General features: G+C 36.3%; 1 protein-coding gene across 3 annotated transcripts in view; it reads left to right on the top strand.

Moving 5' to 3' along the window:
• Positions 1-22,889, top strand: part of GPR180 (G protein-coupled receptor 180) — a 40,025-nt gene extending 17,136 nt beyond the window's left edge. The window contains exons 4-10 of one of the 3 annotated variants that reach the window (XR_002078620.2): positions 459-639; positions 781-830; positions 3,533-3,690; positions 6,196-6,387; positions 8,257-8,334; positions 9,552-9,871; positions 22,049-22,889. Coding sequence is in view for 1 of the 3 variants with exons in the window: in XM_019444080.2 (XP_019299625.1) it covers positions 459-639; positions 781-830; positions 3,533-3,690; positions 6,196-6,387; positions 8,257-8,334; positions 9,552-9,710 (818 nt within the window). In the remaining 2 variants the exon portion in view is untranslated. Of the gene's footprint in view, positions 1-458; positions 640-780; positions 831-3,532; positions 3,691-6,195; positions 6,388-8,256; positions 8,335-9,551; positions 16,406-22,032 lie in introns of those variants that run through there. The other 2 variants (XR_002078621.2, XM_019444080.2) reach the window with 2 other exon arrangements.
• Positions 22,890-25,204: the final 2,315 nt, after the last annotated feature.

Genomic DNA, 25,204 nt, shown 5'->3' with positions numbered 1-25,204 from the left:
TGCTGCTGCTGGCCCAGGGATCACACTTTGAGAGCCATTGTCAGGGTATATTAAAGTGTTGTTGACTGAATCTGGTCCTAACTTTCATATGGAAGTAATCCACTTTGGGGGTAAAAAGTATGTCTCACAATGCTGAAATCCTTGTTTTTACGGTTTCCTAACAAAACTGTGATCTTACAGTTAGTCTTCGGGCTTATCCCCCGGCCGCTATGCTTTTTTATATAATTGACTTTACCTGCTTTTAGTTTAATCTGCCTTCTTATGTTTAAATCTTTATCCCACAGTAAAAAAGTTGTTTTAAGTTTCAATAATTTCCCTTTTTTTTTTCCTTACAAAAGTGAATGCTATGACTCCAGTGAAAAAAGTTTTAGAAATATATTGGCAGGAAGATTTGAAAGCAGCCCTGCACTGTGAGTGGCTTTGTTTGACTGAAGCAAGCTCCTTTCTTCTCTCCACAGGGCTACATGAGTTCTTCTTCCTCCTAGTCCTTGTGTACTTTGTGATTGCCTGCATTTATGCTCAGTCATTGTGGCAGGCTATTAAGAAAGGAGGACCCATGCACATGATTTTAAAGGTCCTGACAACTGCATTGCTGTTACAAGCTGCTTCGGCTTTAGCTAATTACATTCATTTTTCCAGGTAACTCCAAACCACTAAAACTGTGTTCATCATTATGTCTAATTAATCCTAATTAGTTCACCAAAATTATGCCTGCTTTGATTACGAATAATCTTTTCACATTTGTAATTTACACTAATACTCTTCTCTTCAATTCCTCAGTTACTCCAAAGATGGACTAGGGATACCTTTTATGGGAAGTTTGGCAGAATGTGAGTATCTTTCTGAGATTCATTTTTTAAAACATAAACTTGCTATCTGTTTATTGTTTGTTTTCCTTTTTTGTACATTGTTTTTTGTCATAATACAATTTTTCTATCCAAGGTTGGTTAGAATTCAGCTCAACTGAAAACAGGGTTACAGATTCAGTTCCCATGTGTCCTGTTTAACTTCTTTTCAATTATCAGTCATGTGCATCGTTCTTCATTGTTTTTGGAGCATATTTATATACATTCTCTCACTTTAAGTAAAAACTCACTGAAGTAGATACAATTATCCCTATTTTGCACATAAAGAATCTGGGCTCGTTGACAGGAAGTACATTTCCAAATGTCAGCAGCTTTTGAGCGGTAAAGACAAAACTCAGACCCAAGTTTTCTGATCCCAGAGCTGACATTTGTAGTCCTATTTTCAACCCTTTTTTGACTCTTTTTCTATTTCTGACCCAGAGCCATAGAGTACACCTATAAGTGAACTGACCTCACATCTCGTTCTTTTATTTGTATGAGGAACTTTCATGAAGTAATTTTTCAGTTAAGCATGATGGGAAAAATAGTCAAGATTTGCTCTAAAAAAGCAGCTTCTGAATATGAAACCATTCTAGGATTTACTTTTAAATATTTCCATAGTTCTGGTCTCCTCTCTCTTTAATAGGGTAGCTTATGGTAATCTCTGTAATCATCTGAAGACCCATTTATCCTCATCTTGCTGCCAGTCTTAAGATTTTAAACCTTCTAGAACCTGTTTTCCTAGTGAAGAGAATGTGTGCTGGTCACCTCCTGGCCACGAAAAAGAGTTGCTTCTTTTTGAACATTATTGAGAACTCTGGTTTCTCTTGCTCTTGTCCCTTAGGCGACTTAGGATGTTTAACAGAACCGTAGAATTTTAAATCTGAACAGAACCTTAGAAATAATTTAGCTTATGCATTTTAGAGAGGTAAAACACACAAAAGCCCATCACGGGCAAGCTATTACCAAAATCAAGGACTTTTGGATTTTTGTGAGTGTCTGCTATATACAAAACACTTTTTTGTTTGTTTGTTTGTTTGCTGTCTGGCATCTTCACTGTAGGTTTAAAAGCAAAAGGTTTTTTTGTGTGTGTGTTTTTAATTACCATAAATCAGCGTTGCTAAATTTTGGTGTTCTGACAACAAGTTTGGTTTCATGATTAAATGTCAAGATTTTTAATAAAATCACACAGAATGGGATTTTTGTGTGATCTGCTTTTTTTTATCTATAGTTATTTTTCAGAAACAGATAAGCAGTGTTCTACAACTATGCTTACAGTTATGGTATTCTATCAATATGTGTATTACTTAGTATACAGAGAAATGAGCCAGAACATCAGGGATTCCCCCCCCCCCAGGTATTTGTTTTTGCTAATTAGCAATTTATGCAGGAATATTTCTTTGGCTGGCTTCCTTAAGTAACTGAATATGTATTTGTGAGATGTTTAATAAAAGTATTTGGCATCACTGTCACTTGAAATCCGTGGTGAAAGAAAACTGCTTGATCTGAAAGGTCATGGCATTTTGTACCATTCAAACGCCATGATAGTTCATTGTCAGAACTCACTATTACAAGTATATGAGCATAAATGTAGAGTCTTCAGTTTTAATTTAGAGGGCAGAACAGTGGTCATTATATATCTGAAGAGGTGTATCATGAATAGGTTTTCAGCTTATAAGTTGCTAATATGTTATACCACAGCTAGTTTTATCCATTTCTACAAGAATATCTTTGTATGAAAGAAATAAAAGCTGTAAACATCCAAGGTATGGATGGCAATTTGAAGAAAGTTTCACTTTGTTAAATTCTGATCACGTTTGTGCCAAAGTCCGTATCAAAATATACTATGATGAGAAAGTGATCATCTTTTTTTTTAAATCAATAAATACCAGCTTCCAAAATAAAAATGCATGGAACTTGGAGTATTTGGAGATTGTTGTTTTCTTGAAGCTGGAACCGGATGTGGGTGGTCTCCTTGCTACTTGTTTAAAGTAGCAGCCTTTCCCTGCAGTGTACGTGGTGGCCGCCTGGTGGCATATCACACCAGGGCACGGATCATTTCGTTTCGTTTGTCTTCCGGACTCAACATCACCGAATGCTACAGCAGCCGTGCATTTTGTTGTCATGGCTATTTCTTGCTAACAGTTTGAGAAAATAAGTTCACACTATGTAGTTCAGCCATCAAAAAAAAAAAAAAATTAACAACCTGGAACTGAAGACACTAGTATGCCCCACGTTGCAGAAATTACATTTAAAATGTGTTTATTTTAATAAGCAGTAAGTTACAGAGAACAGTATTATGTAGTTAGAAAAATTAAGAAAAATGGGAAACACAAAGATTTAAAGTTAGTCTTTTTTTTAATATGAAATTTATTAAAAAAAAAAAGAAATATATTGTCAAATTGGTTTCCATACAACACCCAGTGCTCATCCCAAAGTTAGTCTTAATAGAGATGTATAGAGAGAGAGAGAGAAAGAATATTGCCGTTAATAAGAACTTAAAGGCAAAATTTTAATTGTTAGAGTTCGACATGGATATCTCTAATTATTGAATTTTATCAACTTATCTTTGAAAATGCCTATCTTTTTGTGTTTAAAAAATAATTGCTTTATATTCTCAATACAAAAAAGACCAGATCCTTGTGTTATGAAGACTTGGTTGACTTTGGTTTTCATTTCCCATTTAGTTTTTGACATTGCTTCCCAAATTCAAATGTTATACCTGCTTCTGAGTCTGTGTATGGGTTGGACAATAGTGAGGATGAAGAAGTCTCAAAGCAGACCTCTCCAGTGGGATTCTACTCCTGCATCCACTGGCATTGCTGTATTCATTGTCATTACACAGGTGAGGATTGATCCTCAGTGTTTGTCCTTTGCAATATGCAGAAATGCAAATGTGAATATGTCTCATTTCAAAGGTAAAACTTGGGACCCATGAGCAATTTGTCACTTTAAAGTCTTTTCATCTTCTGAGTGCTAGTATAGATTGCAGAATGTAATTGTAATTTATCTGAATTTGAGATTTCTCTCAGCTTATTCAAGTGCAGAATGCTTACTATTAGGTTAGATTCTCATTTCCTACTTAATAGCTTTCTTTTATATTTTCTAACACACATAGTAAGTATTCAACATTTTAAATGAGTGAATCAGTGAATCTGAGATTCATCCATAGGCATGGATCTTTAGGTCCAGTTCTGCTACTTTATACATGAAACAATTCAAGTGAATATCTGAGATTAATGAAAAAGCAATTTACAGAATGAGAAAGAATGGGATCTAGTTTTTGAGAACAAATGCAAAAACAAATATAGTCCTCTTAGCCCTTTTTTTGTTTGTTTTCTCTTATTCTCAGATCTCAATATGCTTATATGCAATGGATTTTATAAAAATTACAAAGAAAGGTATAAACAAAAATTTATACTGAGTTCGTGACCACCATTAGCTATAGATGAAAATGAAATTTACATCTGGGCTCTGCAGAGGACATTATAGTCTAAGTTTTAATGCATTAAATAAATTGAAAATTTCATTAATGAAGGATAAGACCTGTGCTTTATTCATCTTTATACTCATAGTATTTATTTAGTATAGGTGTTGAGTGAAATACGTGTATTGAATTTCATGATTGATTTAGAAAGAGACCATATGACAGGTGGTAATATTTATAAAGGAAATAATGCCTTTCTCAGGCATTAGATGGAAAGGCTAATGACAACTGAATTAGAAATGATCAGTATAAGGGCAAGATTCTACCAAGTTAATGTTTTTGATCTAGGGCTTATGGAGACTAGTGTTCATATCAGGCTAAATTCTCATTTCTCAATAAATAGCTTTTTTAAAAACTGAATTTTCATGATTTCCTTATAATGTTAATCCATTATCATAGACAAATAGGAATTGAGAACTGAGATTATGACACTTCTCTAGAGTTTATGTCAGCGTTTTTGACGAATACATGACACATGGCCCTGGTCCTCAACCAGCCAGACAAGGAAGGTGAATGAGACTACATAAGTACAAATACACATGTATATTCCACAAGTCACACGCTAGTATACATACCTGAAACTGTGGGGTTTGAAGATGTAAAAATGCGAATCATGGGAAATAATAGTTCTTTTTTGTTGGTTTTCTTTGGGGTTAATTAACAAATAGAAATTGTACATTTTTAAGACATACAACTTGATGTTTTGATATATGTATGCATTTTGAAATGATCACCAAAATCAGGCTAGTTAACATATCCATCACCTCACATAGATACCAGGAGATAGTAGTTTACAATAGGACTTCTTTTTGTACAAGTTAAGTTTAGAAATGCAGGTTAGGGAATCATATGGGTATAGTAATTTGGTGGAGTGAAGAAGTAACACTTCAGTCATGGAGAGCACATCTTCACCCTAAGAAGGAAATGTAGGTGTGGGGGATGACAGAGAAATTCAGCTGTCAAGCGTGGAAACAGGAAGATTTCAGAATGAGAAGAGGAAGGGGTTTCTGACAAACCCCATAAAAGTCTAAGAATTGGATTTAATAACTGAGTTTTGATCTAAATTCTTTGGAAGCCACTGAAGACCACTCTAAGGGCCGAGCTGGCAAACGAAAGAAACACGGGGGACCCCTGACATGTGTGATGGCAAAAATATTATAATAGCTTGTGATCAGTGTTTAGAAAAGATGGAGGGAAAGTGATTTCTACCAAAGAGCAAAACACAGAACAGCTAATGAGGAACTTGGTGAGTTTTTTTTTACTGTAACAGTAACCATACGGGAGGAAAAAAGTCAACAAACAAATGGATAAGTAACGATGCTGGTCATCTGAGAATAGCCTGGCTGCTTCTAGTGAATAAAAAAAATGTACCCTCCTTTACCCTGAGAGGTTACATCTGAAATCAACAGCTCCGACTCGTTCACTTCTGGATTACAGAAGAGACTGACATATTTCAAAGTCACCCTGATACAATGGGCTTGAATACAGGGCAGTTTGATTCTTCATATGGTGTGGAAGGAAGAAAGATTTAGAAGAAAGTTCAGATTTCTACTCTTAACCTTTTCAACTTATTTTCCTCCTTAAAGATATCTTGTATCGGGGTAACATTCACATTTTTTATTTTCTGTATGTTGGTCTCATTCAATAAAAATCCCTTTCCTCTGCTGTAGGGTAGGGTATCAGGGGGGTAAAGTCTGTGCTGGGTGTCTGTGTTTTATTAACAACCTTTATGGTGTGATAAGTCTTAGAACCTCTTAGGAATATTTATATATGCTTTAAGGAGGTGTTTAAAAAGCAAGTACTCTACTTAAAAGTAGACATGATTTTTTTTTCTCTCTCTAAATGTAATATTGTATTTTGCAGAGTATTTTGCTACTTTGGGAACAGTTTGAAGATACCAGTCCTCACAGCTACCATTCACATCACAACTTAGCAGGGATCTTGCTAATCATTTTAAGAATTTGCCTAGCATTGTCATTAGGCTGTGGACTCTACCAGATCATCACAGTGGAGAGAAGCACGCTGAAAAGGGAGTTTTACATCACATTTGCCAAGGTATGGGTTTGGGTAGAAAATGGCTTCTTGTGATTATCAGCTTTGTTCTACTTTTTGGGGGAAGTTAAGCAACCCCATGCTAATATTGGTTAAGCTTGTATTCTGTGCCAAAGCACTGAGATATGCCCTTTATGTGCCCCAGCTCATCTAATCTTCACAACCTGTGAGATGTAGGTATTATCCCATTTTACAGAACCCTTGCGATAGTAGTTTCCATGTCATCTTAGGTCAGTTTGCCTATGTCATAATTTCTTTGTCAATAGGAATTCTACACTCTTTTTCCGTATCAGAGTTTTTTAAATATTACATTAGAATACAGCTTACATTTCTCAAAAAACAGTTATTAATTATGAACTGTTCACATGCAGAGTTATGCAGTCTTTTCTAACAAGCCGTAAGGAGCTCTCAGCATAAGCAGATGAAGCAGGAGCCTGGGGACATAGTATGTTTCAGCCATTTCACTGCCTCCCAAGGAGGTCATGTTTACTTTATTACTTCTTCTGTGTCCCTTACCCTCGTGGGATCTAAAAGCAAATTTGAATTTTTTTTCTCTACCCGTTTAACAAAGGAAAAGATGAGAGAAGTTGGGGCAGCAACGCTGCAGGAGTCTACCTCCTAGAGAGTTCTGTTTTTCGGTCAGATTGAGAGAATCCGTACACCTTCCTCTTGGCAACCCAGAACGGTATTCGGATAAGCCGTTTAGTCTGCCCACCCGAGTCCACAGGGCTCAGCGTCCATTCCGAGGTGGCTGTGGAAGTAGGGCCAAATTCCTCATTCCCAGTGTTCAGCATCTTAAAGCTGCTGTTGCAACCGCAGGAACCCACGTCAGCTTTCTGAGTGCCAAACGGGCAAAAAAACACGTCACTTTGCTTTTGAATTTGTCACAGGGATGGATGGGTTTGTGTATTGTTTGAAAAGTTAATATATGTTTAAGGGGGTTTAAAACTAAATTTCCTCTTTCATTCTATATTTAAGATAGTAACAAACTTTTTCTTAAAAAATTTTTATATGTTTTAATTTAACTTTTTGAATGGGTTCAAACATCTGAAAGTGTTTAAAGAGCAGTTTTTTTTTTTTTACCTCTCGTCCATCTATCCAGTTATTATCTCCTCCTATAATCACTGCTATCAATTCCTGACTTACCCTCCTAGAGAACTTTAAACATGTATGTATTCCTGTGTATTTCCCTCCGTATTTACACGAACAGTAGTATACTAAACACCTTTTTTTACATCTTGTTTTTTCCCTTCTCTTCAGTATACCAGGCATCTCAACAGCTCCTATTATTAACTTACTGTTTCACTTAACATTTAATTTTGGAAGATAGAATACATTGCCGTGGTTCTAGGAAAAATAGAAAAAGATGCTTGAAAAGTATAATGTTAAAAAGTTTCCCATCCTTCCTTGCCCAGTTCCGCTGTCCTGCGTACTAGCTCACAAATGGGCAAGCACTGTCAGTGCTTTGGCATTCTTACAGAATCTCTTCCTGTATCTACATGCGAATGCGAATACAGTCTTACTTTTTTCCTTTTACAGAAATAGTACACGTTTGTACTTTGCTTTTCTCAATGTTTGATGTTGCTTATATTCATGTATTTTCATGGTTAAATATATAACATAGTGTACAGTATTAAGCATATTAAAATGTGTACATATAAGAGATGTACAAATACAAAATTTTAAATACCCACGTGATTAGAAACAAAATGTTATCCTAGCAGCATCAAATTTATTTTTTATATTTAGAGTAGCAAGCTCTACTCTGAAGATCAATTGAGGTCAATCAGGACCTCCTAAATATGCTAGTAATGTTACTCTGAAAATAAAGATACAGCTGCATGCATTTGACTTACTTCTCATTTGTTTCAGGGCTGTATCTTGTGGTTTTTATGCCATCCAGGTCTCGCATGTATTTCTGTCGTTTTTAGTGACTACCAAAGAGATAAGGTAAGTAAAACACATGATCACAATGGTTTTTTATAGTGTTTATTGGGAAATTATGAAAGGTGAAAAGGCCTATTTTTTTCCATTTAGAGGTTTTTCTGAGCTTTTATCTTATTTTATTTTTAATATTTTTAAGCTCTATTTTATTTTTGAGAGAGACAGAGTGCAAGCAGGGGAGAGGCAGAGAGGGAGACACAGAATCCAAAGCAGGCTCCAGGCTCTGAGCTGGATGGGACTCTCAGCACAGAGTCCCGTGTGGGGCTCAAACCCATGAACCACAAACTCATGACCGGAGCCGAAGTTGGACGCTTAACCCACTGAGCCACCCAGGCGCCACATTGAGCTCTTTAAAATAAAGCTTTGAAACAAAATATTGAACTGGCAAGTATATAAATTAGAACTTTAAGTGTAAAAGAAAAATGTTTAATTTAGTTAATAAAAAATGATGAAAATAGCTTTTGTTGTTAATTTTAATCTATTTCATAATACTATTTTATAAATGAGGCGATTCATAATCCGTCGTTGTTAGGAAAAATTGATCAAGATGTTTTACAACATAGTGGAAAAATCAAAATAGATTTATAAAATCAGTCTAGTTGCTTTAACAGACTGCAGACTGCAATGCCACACTCAAGTGTGCCACCATTTTCATTGTGCTGAAACCCACCTTCTTAGGTAAACGACTCCATCATTTCAAAGTGTTCTGCCGGGTACCTTTTACAAGCAATGCAGTCTGTGCTTGAACACATGGATGTTTCTTAAACCTGAGGTGTTTACAAGGGGTAAATAGATAGGAAGGTAGTCTACAAAAATAAAGAAGCAACCTGAGAGTTTCTGAAAGAGCTTTTAGAGTACTCTTCAAGATTCAGGTCCCTACCTGAATCATGCTTTATTCTCATTACTAGATTATCCAGGAAGCTGATTTTTCGGATCTCTTCCTGTGGTGTGTGCACCCTGAGGAGAGAATGGGTTAGCAAATTGAGTGTGTTTATAAACTGTTAAATAAGTTTTGCCTTGAACAGTTACAGTTCTGAACATTGGTCATATTTTCCTACTGAAAATTTATTTGATAAAATGTACCCATGTTAAAGATGGAGGAGTAGTTTATGTGTGTATATATATATGTGGATGTATGTAAATATAAAGTACATGGGTTCATGATAACTTGAATATAATTTGTCTGTTGCTGCATGCAGTAAATGCATTCCCTTTCTTTTCAGGTTATTACAATAGGTGTTATCCTTTGCCAGTCCGTTTCCATGGTTATTCTCTACAGACTCTTTCTGTCCCACAGTCTATACTGGGAAGTCTCTTCACTTTCTTCAGTAACACTACCACTGACCATATCATCTGGACACAAAAGTCGGCCTCACTTCTGATACTTGATTTTCTTTAAAGGAAAAGTGAATTGATTTGAGAGTGCAATAAGGATCCAAATGCAGTGACTTTTCTTTCATACTTGTGGTATGGAAAATTGAACAAAGAAGGCCGAGCATGTTATTTATACAACTGCATTGAAGCAGTATCAAACTGAAAAAAGGTAATAAATGTTTTGAAATATGCTTAATAAACTTTGAAGAAAGAGTGTTGTTACAAGGCGATTTATGCAATTTCTCTGTGGAAATTAAGATGAAAAAGAATTATATGATATTTTGGTAAGAGATTCACCACTTACAATGCCTCGTCTCATATCAATAGTTAACTCAGGTTTGATAGTCTTGTGAAAAGTAATCAGTTAAATGATTACTTGCTTATACATATCTAACTCCAGTTACAAAGTCAGTGTAATACACTGATTTAAAACTGCTTCTTTTTATGCTTTGAGGAAAATGCATTTCGTATTGGAGTTTAAAGGAATTGAAAATGAAATTACTTCAGAATGTGAATATAAAGTATATTTATAGCTAAATGAATAAGCTTTTGTTTATTTGTGTGTGGGGTTCTCCATTTTCTTCTATCACTTCTGGCTCTAGTTCAGGTTCTAGCTTGATTAGCAAAGGGTTTCTGACAGATAATTTATGAAAAATAACACTTAGATACATTACATAGGTTATTCGTTACAAAGAGTTCTCAAATGTAAGCACTTAGGTGAAGAGACAAACAGGGTTCTATGTTTAAAAAGAAAGAAGGAAAAAGTACTATGTGATAGGTACTAAAATTTTAATCCTGATATAATTCATTTCTCTTACATTGAATCCCCAATCATAATTAAGCCGTATACACAGATTAAATTAACAGAAGCATTTCACATAAATGTTGGTTTCAGTCATCAACTACCCATGAATTCCTGCCCAAGGATACTTAATCAGGATTAAATTTTCTATGAATAATTGAAAAACAAAATACTCACTGGATTTGTTATAATCCGTGTTGGCACTGGATTCTAAGTAGTTGCCATCTTGAATCCTTTGTAATAAAGCCATATTTTTTTGTGTATGTGATGCCCCAGTATTGAGTATGCTAGCTGCAAAACACTCTATCAAGTGCCTGTTTAAAGAATTGCTAAATGGTTGTCAATACCTGCTGTATAAAATGAGTATTCCCATTAGTAGTCACTGATTGGAAAGGATTCTGTTTCTGTGTGTCATGTCATTCAGACCTTTTCATTTTCACATCTGGCTTTAAAAAAAGTATTCTTTATCAACTGTCAAAGGTATTACATTTTTAAGCAAGAAATGGTGCACTGATCTGGTAATTAAAGTTTTTAATTAAGTAGTTAACGTAGCGTAACTTTAATATATCTATGGCTTCGTCTTTGTTTTTACCTGACACCTAGTCTCATTGGAAATGAACAGTATTCTGTTTCATTTTAAAGGCAAGATGCGTAGGTTCTTGAGCAGCAAACTGGCAGAATGGCAGAGGTCAGCCTGCTCATTAAATCATTTTCCTAACAGTTCTCTGTAAATTATCTAATAAATGAGGGCTGCAGGTTACCACTAGAAAGTCCGAAGTGTATTTTAGGTTTACGTGATCTGCTGTGGGGTCACGACCTTTTCTTTTAGCCCGTCTCGCTCATAACCCCGGTTTCTGTCTGTCGCGTTCAACTGAGGTGCAGTTAATTGAGCAGGAAAAAAAGGTGAAGTCTTTTCCTAAGTGTTGTGAACTTGCAACAGTGGAAAGAGAGTAACTTTTCTGTTGCTTACGCAAAGATCACAGAAACTGTAATCCGAATATATGAAATATGTTGTTGTGCTTGCATATATGAAACTTTAACAGGTCTTTTTTTACTTTAATTATCTTTTAATTTATGGTTGAATTGTTGATAATTTATTTTGTTATTCAGGAGCCATTGTTAAATGAAGGAAAACAGTTGTTAATAATTAACATATAACACCTAAGACACTGTTAATAAATCTAGTAATCAGAGCTCAGAATTTATAGTCCGTAAGTCATGGCACAGCATCGCTCTTCTCTTGCTGGATGTTTGCAGGAGACCTGTCAGCGCCGAGCATGGAAGGATAGACTGCAAACTCTCCTTAAGATCAAAACTGTTCTACTTTTCTTTCTGACAGATCATGCTTTCCTAAATCTGTGTTTACATTTTTTTCTTAAAGAAGATGAGTATGCCCAGAGCTTTTTTTTTTTCCTTTTTTTTCCATTTTATTTCTTCCTTTAGGAGGGTAAAGAAAATATTTACTTCTGTTGACACGTGTAACAGTACTAGCTCCTACTTAACTGAATGTCTGCTGTGCGTTAGGCCCCTTATCTTCGTCACTGATCCCTACCGTGCTGGCAGAGCTCCCCTTCAACTGCGTGTGAGAGAGAATAAATGAGTTCTCTAAAGGCACCTGACTTCTCTTTCATTTTTCTACTTCACCCTCATGATTTAATGAGCACCTATTAGGTGTGTATGTTTTCAGTGAGAATGCGTGGCTATCCATAGTTAATTTTAGCTGTTGATTTTAACATTAAACCTGAAATTGTACTGAGGTCAGAAATGAGGTTTCACGTGTAAGTGTGCACTGAGCACACTTCAGTATTTGAACCTTGGCTTTCAGCTAGAGGCAAAAGAGCTTGTTTTAGGAAGGCTGTCTGTGGTCTCAACTTGTAGGCTAAGTCTACTGAAACTAGAAGATTGGCAAGTCCAAGGTCAGCTGTGATGTAGTGAGACTAGAACACATGCATCAACATGAGCCCTGGCCCCTTCAGCACGTTTCCCTGAGGAGGCAGTGCCGATTCTCGGGAAATTCTTAGGAAATCCAGAATTATTTGTGTAACATTCTATTTAAATAGCTTCAGTGGTGTCAGATCTTCAAGATTTTTGTTTGTTTTGAGAAGTAATATAACCAATCAATTTGAGACCAGATCTAAAAAGGTAATACCATTTTTGGTACCAACATGAATTCTTGAGTTGAGACTAAAATGACAAAATTGGTTTTCCTGTGAAATCTGAAAAGCAGTGTGGAAGCACACTGGCCTGAACTCTTGAATAGTTCTTGAAGGAATATTGCTGCTTCCACACTCCGGCAGCCTTTTCTGCACGTCTCCCAGGGCATCGTGCACAGCGTCCTCTAGGTGTGTGGCTTACATAGAAAACCAGGAGATCTGGAGGAGTCCTAGAGAGAAGTGGCCCTGCCCGCCAAAGCCCATTCTCTGCACAGTGGAGGGAAATCAGTTGGATAGAATTCTTTGTGCTAATCTTAGGCCTTTTTTTAAGTTCGAAATTATTTTAAAACAGAGTTTAAAATGATAAATCAAACCAAACTACTACTGGCTTGTCAAAAACTCTCCATTTGCCTTCCTTTGCACTTAGAAAAAAGTGATCCATGCTCATTACCGTATTCTACAAAGACCCATGTGACCTGATCCCTGCCTCTCTGACCTCATTTCATACCACTCTCCCTCTCACCATACTCCAACGCCATCATCAAAAAATACCGTGTTTGTATCGCTGCCTCAGGGCCTTTGCAGTAACTATTTCTGCCTGGAATACTCTATTCCAAATCTTGGCATTGGCTGTGTGGCTGAATCCTCCTTGCCCTCCAGGTTCTCAGCTCAAATATCTTTCAGAGACCTCTGACCATCAGTAGTGGCTTCATGTGGTGCCAGTATAGCTAAGCTGGAGATATGTTCCTCTTAATTCTCCCTGCATAATTTTAGGATCATGTGGGTCACAAGAGATGTGTGGTGTGAGATTCAGAAGGCAGAAGTTAAGTAGCCAGATCCAGATTTCTATAATTGAAAGGTCCAAGCAGGGCATGCATTGTTGTGGCTTACCCACATTATTGCGTATCTGCTGGCTTATCTTTTTGGTCTGTGGGCCAACAACCAGGCATGCTGGAACGCCAGCTCCTGCTGGATCACCTCCTTTACTTTCTCTGACTCCTCGGCCAGGTGTGTGTTTCATTCTGTGACAGAGGGTGCCAGGTTCTGCAGCACAACCCTGTCATTGAGGTTGGAGGCTTGGAAGCAGTGGGAGACTGGCATGGGTTCCACTGAGTCCCCGTGGGTTCTGCTCTCCTCTCCTGGTGGTCCCAGTATGTTCTCGCTTCCCCTGCTTCACATGCGTTCCCCCTTCCCTTTTTGTGGCCTCCCTGTCACAAAAGAACAGCCTCCTATAATCTCTATTACAAATCCTTTCTTTTATATATTAAAAATGGTGTGTGAGTGATACCCTAGTGGTTCTTCTCTGATCAGATGCTAACTGAGAGGTCATCCGAACAGATGCTACCCCATCCAGATTGCTCTGTCACATTTCCCCTTTTCTTGTTAAACTTCCCACTTTATCTTTGCCTGTTGCCTCTCACCCCAATTAGAATGTAAATTCTAAGGGAGTTTGGCCATCGTCTGGATTGTTCACTGCTGTATCCCTAGCACCTAGAGCATTCCCTGGTGCACACGAGATGCTCAAAAATGTTTCTTGAATTAATGAAAGCAATTTTGAAAAAGTTTCAGACATGCACTTAGCAATATGGCATGAATTAAATCATAGAACCTCCCATAATGACTTAATGCCTTCCTTGCGTGTTCTTCATTTAATTACATGGAACCAAGAATGTGTACAAATCTTGCATAGCCAAGTAGTTGTTCTGAAGTTTAATCTCTAAAACTCGCCAGTTATGAGAGGCTTCCTCAAGTTGTCTAAGAGGCAGTTTCTCTCTATTTTATATAGTATTGGAACTATGTGCCTTGTTTCTCAGACCACTACAACTAAAAAGCACCAATTTAAAAGAAGTTTGAGTCAACTAGAGGAAGAAGGTTGATGGCAGTGAGAAGTAGCTGGGAGAAATCAGAAAAACTAAAAATGGCACTAACTCAAATCACAGGAGCCTGGGGTCAGGCAGTGTGGGTGAAAACAGCCCTGTGGCCTGAATAGACCCTTAGGGCTTCGTTGTTCAGTATAACTTCCGACAATGGCTCTTAGTAATCAAAGATTAAATTACATGTTCTGTTCAGTATCCTCAGAGAAATGTGCAAATACATTGTGATGTTTTATTCTTGTTAAGTAGGTATTATGTGCATAATTGTGCAAAAATCAGAAGGTTGAAAGGGTAAAAAATTAAGTCCGCCATTTCCCTTCCATTGATCCACACTCTGCTATCAGTTTCTTGTTTATTTTTCTGGATGGCCTCATGTGTATATAAACACGCACATATATATGAAACACAAATGGTACTATAGTATACCGTACACAATGTTTTGCATATTCAGCAGTTTATTCTGTGTCCTTACCTACAGAATTGCCCCCATTTTCTTCATTCATTGCATAGAACCCCATTATATGGGTATATTTTAATTTTTTTAAATCAGTCCTCTGCCACTGGACAGTGTTAGTTTCCACTCTTTTGCTATTACAAGTAGCTTCTAAACACTTGGAATAAAATAAAATGGATAAAAAATTTGCCTCTTCCCCTCTTCCCAGCACTACAGCCCCCCTCCCCTTTCCAGGATCTAAATCCTTGGAAGTTCCAGAGTGAATGAAGTGTCTTTGTTATTCATGGTGGAACCTGATAGTTCATGCTGATGAGATGACTCAGGATAAAGGCTAGCCACACCCAAAATACCAACCATGTGATTAGAGAGTTGGGGCTTTGGGGCACAGTGATAACAGCCTGACCTCTGGGGTGGGAAGGACTGGAGATTAAATCCAGCCTTGTGGCCAATGATTCAGTTGGCTATGCCTATGTAATAAAGCCCAACAAAAGCCCGACACCAAGCTCAGGTGAGCTTTTTTGGTTTTTGTTTTGTTTAATACGGTGGAATTCTCAATTTTTTTATGGCTTCTGTGTTCTTCTTATGTCACAGATAGAAAAGCATTACCTCTTTGAAATTATGTTTCAGTTGTCCATATTTTCTAGTAGATTTACATTTTTATCTATTTAAAGTTTTGATTCACCTAGAATTTATTTTGCTATAAAATATAAGCTAGGGATCCAACTTAATTTTTTTCAGATGGTTGCCCTCTTTTACATCATCATATATTGTGTAATCTACCTTCTCTTTACTGATTTGTTGCTAGTCTATTTCTGGGCTTAAGGCTATTTCAGTGAACTGTTTGATCCGTGATCTAAAACCGCACTATTTTAATTATTGTAGCTTTAAAATATGCCATATTGTCTGGTGGGGAGATTTACCTGTTAGTGCTCTTCTTTGTTATAATTTTTATGATTATACCTACCACTTCTTTCATAATGAACTTTAGAATCAATTTTTCTGATTTTTAAAAGAAAAATCTTGTTTACTATTTCTAGTGGGATGAACTAAATTCCTATTTCAAATTAGGGAGAAACGACTTTATTAACATGTTGGATATTAATCCCACAGATGGTTGCTCATCTTTTTGGCTCCTTAGCCAAGCATTTCATTAACTGTGTGAACCTGTGATTGCTCTCATAGTGATCCAAGAAGGTGGTATGAAATACTTTTCTATTTGTTTAATGTGAACATGTGTTTGCCAATCACTTTTAAAGGACTTCTTTATATAGATCTTGTACATTTCATTATACCCCTTGGATATTTGAGTGTTTTCTTTCATTCTGTCTTGCAAATGGCTGTTGTTTTATACATGAAGTGTGTTGATTTCTGTATTTTAATTTTGCTCCCAATTCTAACTGAATTATAATAATTGTAATAATTTTCTAGTTGGTTCTCTTGTATTTTCTAGGCAAACAGTTGTGTCATTTGCATATAATGATCATATTTTTTCTCTCCTTTCCCTTTTTTACCTCTCATTTTTACCCCCTTATTGCTAGTATCTTCGAAACAGGGTTAATTGGTTTTGGTAACATGGCAGTAAGATTTCTACATCCCCATGACATAATTCCAAGCAGACTTTGGAAAGTTAGGTACATATATTGTGATCCCTAGAGCAATAACTAAAATACACACACCACCACCACCACCACCACCACCACCACCACCCCTACACCCAAATCTTTTGGCAAAATTAAAATATGAAAGTTTAAATGGAATGCTAAAATAGTGTTCAAATAACCCAAAAGAAGAGAGGAAAAGGGAAGTGGGAATTAAAAACAGAAAAATAAGCAGAAAACAAATAACAAACTGATAGACCCAAATCCAGACTTATCAATAATCACACTAAATGTAAATGTTCTACATATACCAATTGAGAGATTGTCAGAATATTTTTTTTTTGTATCCCAACTATGCTCTATACAAAAACTCACTTAAATATAGTGATACAGGTAAGTTAAAATGACAGGAAAGATATACCCATGCAAACAGTATGACTGTATTAATATCAAAATAACACTTCAGAGTAATGAAAATTACCAGGGATAAACAAAGGATAAAAAGATAAGAGTTGATTCATCAAGAACACCTCAGTCTTAAATATATACACCAAACAGCAGATCTTCAAACTACATACAGCAAAAACTAACAGAACTGAAAAGAGAAATAGACAAACCTTTAATTGTAGTTGGAGACTTCAACACTCCTCTTTCAGTCATCATTCGAACTAGTAGAAAATCAGCTAGAATATAGAACTGAACAACACTGTCAATGGGATCTACATGACATTTGTAGAACACTCAACCCAAGAGCAGCAGAATATAGTCTTTTCAGGTATGCATGCACCATTCATCAAGATAGACTATAACCTGGGTCATAAATTATAACAAATCTAAAAAAAAAAAAACAAATTGAAGTTATCAAATAGTCTCTCTGAGCCTAATCAGTAACACAAAGATAACTGGAAAATCTACAAATACTTGAAAAACAAACAAATTAACCATGGCTTACTAAAAATAATTTGAACTGACAAAATGAAAATACAGCGTATCAAAATGCATGAGAGGAAGCTAAAATATTTCTTAGGAATAAATTCATAGCATTCAATACCTATTATACAGAGGGGTGCCTGGTTGACTTAGTTGGTAGAGCATGCAACTCTTGATCTCAGGCTTGTAAGTTTGAGCCCCACGTTGAGTACAGAGATTACTTGAAAGTAAAATCTTTAAGAAACAAAAAACAATGCTTATAAAGAAGGGAAGTCTTGAATCAATAATCCAAAACTTTTAACTTAAGAAAACAAAAAATAAATAAAAAATAACTTCAAAGCAGCAGGAAAAAGAAAATAATAAAGAGTAGCTTTCAATTAACTTGATCACAGAAAACCATGGGGAAAATTAATGAAACCAAAACTGGTTCTTGGAAAAGATCAGTAATATTAACAAGCCTCTAGTAAAAGTGACAAAGGAAGAAAAGGGTAACATGAATTACTGTTAGCAGTCATGAAAGAAGAGGTATTAGACTTGGCAAATATTAATAGGACAATAGGAAATACTGCAAAAATCTACATAAATAGGACAATTTAGGTTAAATAACTCTCTGGAAAGTGTATGTCAAGAACTACGAAGAGTGTGAAATTTTACTAAGAAGCTAACTATTAACCTGTTGCTCTTTCATAAAGGCTGCAGAGCACGTGAGACTCCTAGGTCAGAGATGAAGGACTTTGTTACTCATAGCTTGGCAAATATCACGAGCTTCTTGTTGGTTTGCATGGGTTACACATAATTCCTACATCCATGGAGGCAATAGATATAGTCCATCGTGGCAATAGATGTAGTCCATGGCAGTGGGATTCATGTAGCCCCCAAGAAACACCGAAGTTGAGAAATTTATCTCTTTTATAACTGGTGCTGGGTTGAGAGGAAAATGTTACTTCATTCTGCTTACAGCCCTGAGAAAGGGCCGAAATGAAGAGTCGTTAGAGCTTTGCATTCTTGGCATAACCAGCAAGGTATGCAGGGATGCATAGGGCCCATAGCATACTGCCACAAAACACCAAACTACCAAAACCCACTCAAGATGAACTAAATATCCCAAATAGTCCGTTTGTAACAACTAAGGAATTCTTGTTTCAAAGCCTTCAGAAATGAAAATCTCCAGGCCCAGATGGTTTCACTGGTGAATTCTGTGAAACATTTAAAGAAGAAATAGCACCAATTCTACATAATCTCTTCCAGAAAAATAGAAGGGAGAGAAAATGTAAAGCCAATTCAGTGGAAAAGTGAATGTCTTTTCCACAAACAGCGTTGGAACTGTTGGACATCCATTTGCAAAATAAATGAACCTCAACTGAAACCTCACATCTTACACAAAAATTAACTCAAAATAAATCAGATTTAAATGTAAAGCATAAAACCATAGAACTTGCAGAACACTTAGGATGAAAGCTGAGTCAGAGTTCTTAGACACCAAAAGCACAAACCCCACGGCATGCCTGGGTGGCTCAGTCAGTTAAGTGTCCGACTTTGGGTCAGGCCATGATCTCATGGTTTGTGAGTTCAAACCTTGCATCTCCCTTTCTGCTGTCAGCATGGAGCCTGCTTTGGATCCTCTCTTCCTGTCTCTGCCTCTACCCTGCTCATGCTGTCTGTGTCTCACAAAAATAAATAAACATTTTAAAAAAAATACATAAACCCAAGGAGAAAATATTGATAAATTTGACTTCATTAGAATTTAAAACTTTTGCTCACAAAAGATAATGTTAAGAAGATGAGTAGACAAGCTACAGTCTGGGAGAAAATATTTGGGAAATACATGCCCAATAAAGAAGTCCACATAAAGAATATATAGTGAACTCTTAAAACCCTTTAGTGAGCAGATAACCCAGTTTAAAAAAAAAAAGATGGACCAAAGTCTTCACCAGGCACTTTACCAAAGAGAATATACAGATAACAGATTGGCACATGAAAAGGTGTTCAACAGAAGTAAAATCCATTAGGGAACTGTAAATTAGAATCATAGCGAGATACCCACAATGCACCTATTAGAATGGCTAAAATAAAAATACTGAAAATGCCAAGTCTTGCCAAGGATGTGTAGCAATTAGAACTCTCCTACATTGCTGGTGGAATGCAAAATGGTATAGCCATTCTGGAAAACAGTCCTGTAGTTGCCTATAAGTTAAATAAATTACCATATGACCCAGAAACCCCACTTCTGTGTATTAACCCTAGAGAAGTAAAAAAGTATATTCACACAAATGTCTGTATGCTAATGTTTATAGCACCTCTATACACAATCATGAAAAACTGGAAATCCAAATGTCCTAAATTGACAGAATATAATAATATATCCATACAAAAAATACTGTCAGTAATAGAAACAAACTATTGGTTCACACAACTTCAATGAGTCTCAAAGACATGATGAATTTAAAAAACCAGTCTTGGGGCACCTGGGTGGCTCAGTTGGTTGAGTCTGACTCTCGGTTTCAGCTCAGGTCCATGATCTCATTGTTTGTAAGTTTCAGCCCGGCACAGGGCTCCACACTGACAGTGCAGAGCCTGCTTGGGATTCTCTCTCTCCCTCTCTCTTTGCCTCTCCCCAGTTTGTTTTCTCTCTCTCTCTCTCTCTCTCTCTCTCTCAAAATAAATAAACTAAAAAAAAAAAAAAAGCCAATCTTAAAAGGTCATTTATTGTATGATTCCATTTAAGTGAAATTTTCAAATTGAGAAAACTGTAGTGATAGAAAAAATAATCAGTCATTGTCCGGAGTTACCAGTGGGAGGAAGGTTTGACTACAAAAGGGTAACACCAAGGAGGTTTTGAGGGTAATGGAACTTTTCTGTATACTGAGTGTGGTTGTGGCTTCATTGAATCTATACACATATTAAAATTCAAAGAACTGTACACCAAAAAAAGACAATTTTCTGTGTCATAATTTAAAGAATAAAAAATTTTTAAAAACGGATGTTGCATGTTATCTAATCCTTTCCTCATCTAGGAATATGATAATACATGGTGCCTGGGTCGGTTGGGCATCCAACTCTTGATCTCAGCTTGGTCTTGATTTCAGGGTTGTGAGTTCAGGCCCTGAGTTGGGCTCATGCTGGGTGTGGAGCTTACTTCTGAAAAAAAAAAAAAAAAATGATAATATCATTTTTCTTTTTTTCTATTAATGTAGTGAATAGTATTAACAAATTTCCTTATGTAGAATCATCATTCAATATATTTTTGGAAGTTTTACCACCCCAGTCTGATAAGATTTTTTAAAATCTGAGGTATCTCATAGGATAGAATCTTCAGGCAGTTTGGAAATGAAAATATTCAGATTCGTTTCTTGAGGTTGTCTTGGAAAGACAAGACTCGTGTTTGTTCTGAAAAGTGCATTTAAAGTCAGTTGTATTATTATTGTGAATGTTTGCCTTAAGTGACACTTATATTTCAGATTTATTGCCACTAGATGCTTTGGAGTATAGCTGGTTAGGTATAAATAAGGTGCTGAATTCTTTTATATTTAGGAGGTATTATGATCTACTGGAAAGAGCAGGGACTTTTTGGCTCGACGGACTGATTTCACATCCAGACTCTGCCATTTTTCAATGATTTTCTCATTCGTTACCTGGTTTTGGAACAAACAGTGATTCCTTTAGCACGGAGAAGGGGTCCTCCGACTAGAATGAGAAGTGGCCAGATGTGAGAGATGGGTTTTAATATTACTAACTCGGGATTGTTGTAAAGATTATGTGTGGCGCTCATGCTTACTCAGTACAGTGCTCTTTATTTACAGTCCTGAAAGTTGTGTGCAAAACTTTCAGTGAACCTGAGATTCTTCCTAATCTGTTCATTCATGGAGATAATATTTAAATGTCCATGAGATGAAAGTGTTTGCTTTAAATAATCGTACATATGTGATTAGAACAGAAAGTAGGCGTGATTGGAATACGTTCAAGATTCTATCTAATTTACACACGACTACATTCCAACTTACACCCACACAAAATAAACTTTTAAATCTTTTGCCTAGCCTGTGAGCCTTACAGATCTTTCAGAAGATAAATGTTAAAGACTCACCTAGAAGTTAAGAGTGTTTGTAAAAGGTTTACTGGGGGGGGGGGGGGGGGGGGGGGGGGGGGCGGGGGTGAATTTTTGAAGTGAAAAGTGGCTTTTTTCCTCAGATACACCAATTGCTATGACTGGAGTTCCTCATCAAATTAGTAACCTGTAAGATTCTTTCTTTCCCCTTGTAAGGACAACAGGTTTTGTAGAAGTAAGTGATACTCGATACTTGTTCAAGTTTAGTATTTCCAAACTAACAATACTTTTAAACCCCTGTAAAGTCTACCTTTGTTCCTCAGAGTGTGTAAAATGGTTCGTACACTTAACCTGAGAACTCAAGAGAGGAAGCGCTTCTGTCATAGGTCAGGTTTTAAACCCAGTAGCAAAAACTCGTAAATTATGGCTCCTATCTGGATTTCAAAGTCCTAGATCTCTCACCTCTTTAAATAGTGAAATTCCCTTACAGAGAACAACATTTCGCCGCCTGCTCTTCAGCCTCCGGGTCTCCGGGTCTCACCTGTGGCCACTCCTCACTCTCTCCAGTAGGACCCCCTTGCTGTGCTGAAAGAACCACTGTTTGCTCTGAACCAGATGTTTCCCCCCAGGGCTCTGCTTTAAATCGGTAAGGCAATATTTCCTGCCCTTTGTCGTCTTCTTCGTTTTCATACTTCTGCTCTTTATCATAATGTTGTTTTGGTGTTTCTGGTTCTTGAGGATACACCACTGTCAGCTCAAGCTTCTGCTGTGAGTTTCAACAGCTGTGACATGTCTAAACCGCATGATCTTGAAAGTGTTGGCACTCGCGAAAAATAGAGAGGAGCCAAATTAATAAAACAAAACATTTCAGAGGGTTCCTATGGTTACCTCCCGAAACCAGGAAGTACGTTGGGTTGCGATGGCTCGTGCAGCCTGCAGTAGCTTCTTCTGTGCTCCTGCATCGTTTGTGTGCGCGCCGTGTAATATGTGCTTGAGGATTGGAGCGGCTGATGATTGCAATCACATCACGAAAGGTGTGCCTTTTTGCCTGTAAAATCCATTCTTAAATGGGTTATTGTGTTTGAAGTGATATATTACAATCTTTAGAGATAAAATATGAATACAGTACAAGGGGTGTGGGAACCAAGGTGCAAAATGGTATGTTTTATGTAGAGGAGTAATGAGAAAATAATGAGTATGCATTCTAATAAGGGTAAAGTCACTACAGAAGATTGAAAAGACTTCCTTTTATTGCAAGTTGAGCCTGTGCAGAGTTGGACTCAGGCAGTAATAAAGTGGTGCTATGTTCCTTTGCATCTGATTTTATGAGACCTTTATGTGTCAGTGTGACTTTCCTCTTTATGTATTCATATTTTAGTTTTAATATATTTGCTTAGAGTTTGATTTTTTTTTTAATGAGGTAAAGCTTCAGGGTATAAATGTAAATGCTACTATATAGCCCCTGAGTTATGAGCGGCAGGGGAAGAGTCAGGAAGAGAGGAATATATTCTGAAGTGATCAGCTTGCCATTTAAAAAGGAAATACTTTTTATCTCCATATGTATATATATATATATATATGTATATATATATATATACACATATATATATATATATATATATGTCGTGACTTTTTTTCGTGAGTGATTTACCTATACCTAACCTTTTGTATTCTTTATCTTTTCCTTTATACTTTCTAATAGCTCTACCTGTATTTTTCCTACTTTGCGATTTGCTTGCCTTGGTTTTGTTTGTGGTTTTGTGGTTTTTTTTTTTTTTTGGCATTCAGAAATTTAAAGATTCTTATGTAGCTAAATATGTGAATATTTTCCTTTGATATTTCTCCCTTTAGTGTTCTTTCGTACCCTAAGATTACATATACAGTTATATTTTTATTCACTAATTCCACAGGTTTTTTACAGTCAACTTTTTAATCTATTTGAAATTTATCTTGATGGAAAACCATAGTTCTCATCCATGGCTATGCCGTAGAATTACATGAGAAAAAGAAAAAAAAAAAGCCTCACGCTTAGATCCCGTTACAGAAAAACTCATTTAGAATCTCTGAGGAGAGAGTCTGGCCATTGCATTGTTTTAGAATTTCTGCATGTGATTTGTGAGGTGCAACCAGAGTCAGGAATCGCTGTGTAAAGAGTCATGTATGCATCCAATGTTCCGTTTGCTCAAATCTACCGCTCAAAGATGTTTTGGAAGCACACACATGCCAATACCCTGATTCCAATTTTACACTAATGTATATAGTACTATGTAAAAGACTAAATAATACATTCACATCTCAATGGTAATTATCTAAGAGGTGTGAGACTTAAATTTTCTTATTTATCTTTTTCTGCAATTCCCAAATTCTCTATAAGCAGCATGTATTATCCTTTAATATGAGAAAAAAATTAGTTGCAAAGGAACCTTAATTTTTTTAAAAAGTTTAATTTTTAGTCATTATTTTTTAAATAGTACATAGAAAAGTATCCTTATAAATGTGATAGAATCATTAGAGCAAGTCTATCGTTTGCAAAGGTGTCTTATTAGATGAAGACATACGCACTGGTTTGCTAAGTTTGCCGCTTATGTTTTTATAAATAGATATTTATCTATTTTATATACATATACTGATTTGAATTTTAACTGATTTTATTAAATATTTTATTTGCCTTATCTCTGAGAATAAAATACTGTTTGGGGAAAATTGATAAAAAGAATCTATATACTTCAGTTTTTTATTGCTTTGGTCAATGAGAGAATCATAACAGCCAGTATGGTTTTATCTTAGCTTGTGTTAGCCCATGTCCTTACTTTGCATAGGGAATTCATTTTAGTAATAAGATCGTAAATTCATATTGGATTTCTAAAGACATTAAAGACTAAGAACTGTAGACAATGGTCAGTCCATGTTCCTGTTTATAATTGACAAGACTTTTTGAAGATCATTTATTTCATCAGAGCCTTACAATAATTCCTGTATTTGGTTGGCAGGATTTTACTGTATTTAACTGAATCTAAGATTCCATTGCTTTGAAGACTCACCATTAATTTAACTAAGAAAGAAAAAGTGTGGCTAGTCACATTATGGTACAATGTTTTTCAAACACACTATTAACGCATCCAATTTCAAGATCGTAAAACTTGAAAAATATATTCATCTTAGTATCAATGAAATATAGGTGTTATTTTTTTTGTAAAGTTTATTTATTTTGAGAGAGGAAGAAAGAGCAAAACAGGGAAGGGGAAGAAAGAGAGGGAGAGAGGATCCCAAGCAGGCTCATGCTGCAATGTGGAGCCTGACACAGGGCTCGATCCCACAAACTGGGAGATCATGACCTGAGCCAAAATCATGAGTCAGACCCTTAACCCACTGAGCCACCCAGACGCCCAGATGTTATTCTTTTAAATGAGAATACAGAAAGAGGAGGAAATTTTCTTGACCAATACATGCAGGATTTGAATTTAATATCCAGATTGTTCTACACACTATAGTAAAGTTGTAGATATTATAATTGAGATTAGTGAAGAAAGGCTTTATACGATAATTTAGTCCAATTGATAAAGGTACTATGGTGGGGGATGAACTTTATACGTGACTTATCAGAGGCCATGCCTTCCTACCAATCTGAGTAACATTCAAATTACCT

Source organism: Panthera pardus, unplaced genomic scaffold (assembly GCF_024362965.1).
Source record: "Panthera pardus isolate Hobbes unplaced genomic scaffold, ASM2436296v1 HiC_scaffold_1, whole genome shotgun sequence".
NCBI classification, from domain to species: Eukaryota; Metazoa; Chordata; class Mammalia; order Carnivora; family Felidae; genus Panthera; species Panthera pardus.
The sequence above is the reverse complement of the archived record's forward strand: the minus strand, read 5'-3'. Positions and strand labels throughout refer to the sequence as shown.